The sequence below is a fragment of the Nicrophorus vespilloides genome, unplaced genomic scaffold, assembly GCF_001412225.1.
Source record: "Nicrophorus vespilloides isolate i.1.1-1 unplaced genomic scaffold, Nicve_v1.0, whole genome shotgun sequence".
NCBI lineage: Eukaryota > Metazoa > Arthropoda > Insecta > Coleoptera > Silphidae > Nicrophorus > Nicrophorus vespilloides.
The window spans coordinates 1-6,099 of NW_017095757.1; the positions used below are offsets into that span (position 1 = coordinate 1).

Below are 6,099 nucleotides of genomic sequence, written 5' to 3' on the forward strand. Positions count from 1 at the left end.
AATTTGGAAAACAGCAGTAAACCAAAATTTGATATTTGACTTGATTTTTTATTTTCACTAACCAATTTAAATTGCATTTTTTTTTTCGATTTTAAATTTGAATTTCAACCGGAACCGAACCGAAACTGAACCGAAATTTAGACAAACCGAAACCGAATGTAACTGTAACGTAACCGGAACGAAATTAATTTCGGTTCAATTTTTTTTTTTTTATTAAATTAATTCATAATCGCTTTCTTTCATATAAATAACAATGCAGAAGAGACATCGATGAAGTCTCTTTGAATACTCCGAATTTGTTTTTCAAATAAACAAATAAATAATAAAGAAAACCAAATAAAGCCTCAATAATCGCAATTAACATTAGAAAAAAACTCAAATGAAAGTGATTAACAAGGATGTTATTGTAAACATGATTGAAAAAACATTATAAAGTGCAGGTGTTGAACTAGTCACTAATTGAGGTTTATTCTTTTGTATTTTCATTATTATAATGGAAAACAGCAGTAAACCATAATTTGATATTTGACTTGATTTTATATTTTCACTAACCAATTTAAATTGCTTTTTTTTTCGATTTTAAATTTGAATTTCAACCGGAACTGAACCGAAACTTTTAGCTGAACCGAAACGATAAACATTTACTCGGAACGTAACCGTAAACCGGACTGGAATTAATTTCGGTTCGTCTCTCTGATTTCGCTTATATTCTTTACATAACCTAATTCGATTGAATTAGTTAACAAAAGAAGACTTACGACGACTCAATCAAAGCGGATTAAAGAAAGAATAAAGAAGATTGCTCCGAAATTCTCTTCAGAGTTTATGGAAACTTTGGCTCGGGGAATCATAATTAAATTTACGGCGAGCGAAGGAGAAAAATTTAATGAGCGTAGGAGGACGAAGAGAAGAAAAAAAAAACAATCAAATTTCCCCGCTTCGAATCATAAATACTTAATGCACGAGAAAGTAATTACTCTGTCCGACGAAAGCAAATCAATTCTTGCGCACACTCACCGACTAATTGAAATTTGTTATATAATCCCTATTTCGTTTATAGTTTATATAATCTTTTAGATGTTTTCAAATGATTTGTACAAATCTTGATTGAATTATACAATTTTTTTTTATAAGATAAGCGCCTTCATCTAATCGTCGTTCTTTATGTTGTAGGTTGTAGCCATAGCAACGACGCCGAGCTGCACATTGACGGGTATAAAGGAGCGGGAGGCGCGGCGTCGCACTCAGTTTAGACATTGCGATCGCGCGTATTAGAGCGTGCAGCAGCGGCAGCGGCAACAACGTTGTTGTATTATCAATAGAGAGGATATAGTAGCGGATATAGTATAGACGACATCTTAAGAAGATGGTTTCCGTGACGTTGATGAATCACGGCATAACGCTGACTTGCATCTTGGGTTTGGCCCTCTCGATTTACGCCTTCTTCGTGGAATCCATGGCCGAGCGAGATGATGATTACAGAGCGATGTGCGATCTGTCGGAGCACATGAGCTGCACCAAAGTCTTCAAATCAGAGTAAGAATTACGTTAATATCTGCTACAGCAGTAACTGTTTACGTGTACTTACAAGTGGAGGATAGGAAAAAAAATATTCTTATCTGTCGATGATTCTTATCATAGATTATTAAATATAAAATATTTGCATCATCATTGCCTGACGACTCTTGTTTATAGTCGTATTCAAATTTGTTTGTTTGTTTGTGTATGGATGCGCCGGGTTATCAAGATAAATCCATAAATATGAGTAAATCAATTCGATCTTGGTCTATCGTAACGAGAGAGATAAATTTCATCCTGTAATATTCCGAAGCAAACAAACAGATTTATAATTACAACAGAACGTCGTCATATCTATCGTGTAAATAAATGCAAACAAATATTTTTTTTATCCAAGTTAAGTGCGCTTGCTTGTCACGAACCTGTTTGGATAACAAAATTATGTGATTATAAATGAATTGTTTTGAAAACGTGCATTTCTTTAAGTTAGAAATTAATGGATGCAATTAATGGAAATATTCATGTTTTTGTTGTTTTTTTTCTTTCAGTTATGCTCGAGGATTCGGTATTTTCGGACGACTGTTCGGAAAGGAATCTTTCTTCAATAAACCCAACAGTTTAACGGGGATCTTATCGTACAGTTTGCTGGCGACTTTAGGTAATCTATATAGAAAACTTAATTAACAAATTTAAATAAGTCACTATTTTTTTTTGGTAGCTCAATCCAATTCGCTTCTGATGACTAAAATAAGTTACGCGATGATCGTACTTTCCAATCTGATGTCCGTGTACCTAGCGTACGTCCTCTACTTTATTCTGTACGATCTCTGCGTCGTGTGCGTTTCCATGTACGTGGTGAACTTCTTCAACTGGATCTTCGTCCATTACAAGTACAAAGAACTGAGCCAGACGAGCAGCAACACCAGCCCCAAATTGAAACGCACCTAAAAAAATAACTTGTATTTAATTTTGTTTTTTTTTTAGCCAAAGTTATTCGAACCAAAGTTATATATCTATTCGAAGAATCATTTTGTTTATAATATTATCGTGTGAACAGATTTTGTAACGAATATATTTATTACTGTTGAATTTTCTAAATAATAAACACGTAACGTATATTTATTTTTTGCTAGTCATTCGTTCATATCGATGCAATTCCAAACGCATCGTTAAGCCTCTGACAAAATCAATTGTTTATGTTGTACTTGGCTTGTAGGCAACTTTACGTGCGCGAATGATGCACGTTCAACATAATTTCAATGTGATCTTACATAATTTACCTTTGAATTGCAATTATATATACAGTGGAACCTCGCTTAACAGTGAAACATATTCAAAAATACACATAATATTTGTAGACAAATTTTAAAAATGATGACTTCTCTTCTCTTGATTCTGCTCGTTAAGCGAGGTTGAACTGTATATATTTTTCCATTTCAACTGTTTTTGCAGCACAACTACATGTCAAAGTCACTTCTAAAACGGGTGGAGCGATTATAAAACAATCGATTTCGACATGAGCTCACTCAATTCTATCAACATTTGTAAACTTACATAGATATTCATAAGCAATGTCTTGTGATGAGGATAAAACAAAGGATGGGGATGGACGGAATCGATATTTGCACGCTCCACAAAGTCTAATGAATATATTTAACGGTTGATTAAAGATAGAGATGCTCATTAACGCGCTTCGCAGATGATCGCGTCTCGCCTCGCCTCTTGACAAGAAAGACCTTCGATGATGGTCCAAACCAAAAGAAGGACGAGAAGAGGATGCTGGTAATTGTGGCAATGTGCAGCGAGACTTATTTGCATCCAAATCGAATCGCGTTTGAGAATCTCCCGGAGAAACAAAGAGATTTTCCAATCACGCACCAAAAGGAATTCCCATTCAAATCTCCCCCCAACCTCACTTCATTCACAATGAAACAAATGCATTATTCAGTTGTTCGGATCGCAAGAAAATGCGATTTCATATTTAACAGTTTGATAAAATGCAATTTAAAATTAGAAATAATTTCGTCAAATTAATTAATTTCGATTTCTCATGATCCGTCGCTACGTGCGAACAATGAAGCAAACAATGTAAAGAAGCAGGCGTTAAAAAACAAAAGAAACAAAATTACATTATTCAATCGAAGTGTGCTGTGCGGATTCATTGAATTATTGAATATTTCTACGCACACTGCGATTGCATGAGTCACATTTTTTGTTTTTAATAACTTTTCCCGTTTTATTCACCTTTCGGTTTACTCGTAATTGTTATACATGCAAATTCCATTGAGGGGAAAATAGGAAAAAAAAATAAAATAAATTTAATAACAACGTCGGAAACTTTCTATGTCCGTGCAGCGTGAGTTTACGTTATTTTATGCATTTCAAATGGAAACACAGTAAAAAAAATTATCCGCATCTTACATCATCACCATCGCCTTGCATAACTTATACTTATTGCTAACTAAATGAGCAAATTGAATTTATTAAACTAAAGTTGCAACCAATTGAAGTATTATCAACAAAATTGTGATGTTGTTATGGTTACGAATAATAAAGTTGTTTTCTCAAGTTTTCAATCGAAAGTGTCAAAAATGACAATCCAATTGTTTTTCCTTGGGTAACTAAATGTAATAGATCATCGTGGGTTTTACACATAACCAAAAACGTATACTTAATGATGAATTTAGTTAAAGTGAACTAGCAGGAAGAGAATTGAGATTATATCGTTCGCATCTGTATTAATTCGCGTCTTGTATTAATTAAGATTAGGAAATATGGTCATGGCAAGGTATAATCTGTTGTGTGTAAGAAAGAAAGAAAGAAACAAATCTTGCTCTGCCCATATTTATATGGACCGATTTATGTGCGTTGTCTCCGGACACCTACTAAAGTAGACAAGGTGATCGAGGAGCAGAGAGAGACAAGACGGCCCACACTGCGTCTTCTCACTCGTTCTCACTTTATTTCATGTTGCCTTCCTCTCCTGCTGCCGCCGCCACAGCCTGCTGCCACCTTTTTTATCCCTGTGTGTGTGTGTGTGCCAAACTCGCAAACGACTCGCTCGCGCGCTCGATTTACCTGTCATTTCTTTTGCACACTTCGCACGCGACTCGCGAGTCCTCACCTCTCTCACCTGCAACGAAAAACAAACGCACTGAAAACAAAAGCAAAGAACATTACGCGCGCGCACACGTGACTCACGCACGAACATCTGAAGAAGTAGAAACAAACGAAAAAAAAAATTACTCAGTGCCCTTATTTTTTTCTTAAACTAGGATTATTACCGCACCACCGAACGGATAAACGGATTTGAGGCAACTAGTAAGTAGACTTAATCAACTTTTATGCAACAATTAACAATACATCTTGTGTGAAGTGTTAACTTTTACATTTTCAATCAAGAAAATCTGTGTCATTTGTAGATTAACCTTTTGTTGAGATTGGAAACCGATATGAGATTTGTTAATATTTCCGTTTCCAGCGAGAAACGTAAAACGAATCTAATTACTGCTTCGACCGTTTAGCAGAAATTCCGTGCGCAATCAAGGTTAAATATATACATATATATAAATGTATGTACGCGATTGCTATTTTCATTGTTTAGCAATAATGATCCGCATTTCATCTCTCGAATGCACTACTACTACTACTTATTATTATTAACTTTCGATTTCTGAACGCTCTAAATACTCCATTTCGATGTGCGATTGCGAATTTTCATTGTATTTTCAATTGCTGCACATTTCATCGACGAATGTATCATCAAGATATATCCAAAGATACTTAAATATGTTTGTAGACGAAAGAAATAAATTATCCGCAAACGAGATAAACACAGTTGAAACTCTATTAATTTGCTTGAACATATGGCTCGAACAGTTTTTGGTCGGATCGGCCCACTTGACCAGCGCGCTTTTGCAAACGAAACAACGATGATTGCTGCTAAGCAATTGTTCGTTGCGATGACAACAAGGATAAAACATTGGAGAAGCCATAGGTGACCGAGGACAGACGCAGAGAGAGAGAGAACAACATTTGCATCGGAATCGAGTTTGTTATTGGCGTCGTCATGGAAACGCGTGGGTGTACGTTATTATTTATCGAACATACGCTTTGTTTTTTTTTCATTGAGCAAAATTTGTTTTCCATCGAATATTAATTATTAATAAAGATGAATCAATCGGTGACATTCTTAAAATTTCAAAACAATTCTTAATGGCAATTGGCAAATATTCACTTCTCATAATCTGTTAAAATCAATAACAAAACTCACGACATACTTTAATTATTAATACATATATAATTCCGTATGTAGGTGGTTGTCAGGGGGACTCCGCATTCCAATTGTTTATTATTGTTATTATTTTGTATATGTGACCCGTTGCTATGCTGCATGAACAATGATACAAACAATACCCGCGAGGTGTATGGAAAACAAAAGAAATTTGCATGATTTAATTAAAAAAAAAACAACAACAAAATCAAAACAATTGATTTGCTCGAGCGGAATTTAAGCGCAGCTATTTTGATTTTATAATTATTATTATTATTTTCCATTACCCGCGTAGGTCATGATCAACG

General features: G+C 34.9%; 1 protein-coding gene across 1 annotated transcript; it reads left to right on the forward strand.

Moving 5' to 3' along the window:
- Positions 1-1,233: 1,233 nt before the first annotated feature.
- On the forward strand, positions 1,234-2,636 carry LOC108562475 (vitamin K epoxide reductase complex subunit 1-like protein 1). The gene is made up of 3 exons (XM_017920836.1): positions 1,234-1,536; positions 2,067-2,176; positions 2,237-2,636. The coding sequence occupies exons 1-3, from the start codon at positions 1,367-1,369 to the stop codon at positions 2,464-2,466; spliced, it is 510 nt and encodes a 169-aa protein (XP_017776325.1). The 5' UTR covers positions 1,234-1,366; the 3' UTR covers positions 2,467-2,636.
- The last annotated feature ends 3,463 nt before the right edge of the window (positions 2,637-6,099 follow it).

Excerpts from the sequence above, each read along its gene's own strand:
- LOC108562475 (XM_017920836.1), top strand. The coding sequence starts at position 1,367 with ATGGTTTCCGTGACGTTGATGAATCACGGCATAACGCTGACTTGCATC. Across the intron at positions 1,537-2,066 it reads ACCAAAGTCTTCAAATCAGA|TTATGCTCGAGGATTCGGTA; the intron begins GTAAGAATTACG and ends TTTTTCTTTCAG. Across the intron at positions 2,177-2,236 it reads CAGTTTGCTGGCGACTTTAG|CTCAATCCAATTCGCTTCTG; the intron begins GTAATCTATATA and ends TTTTTTTGGTAG.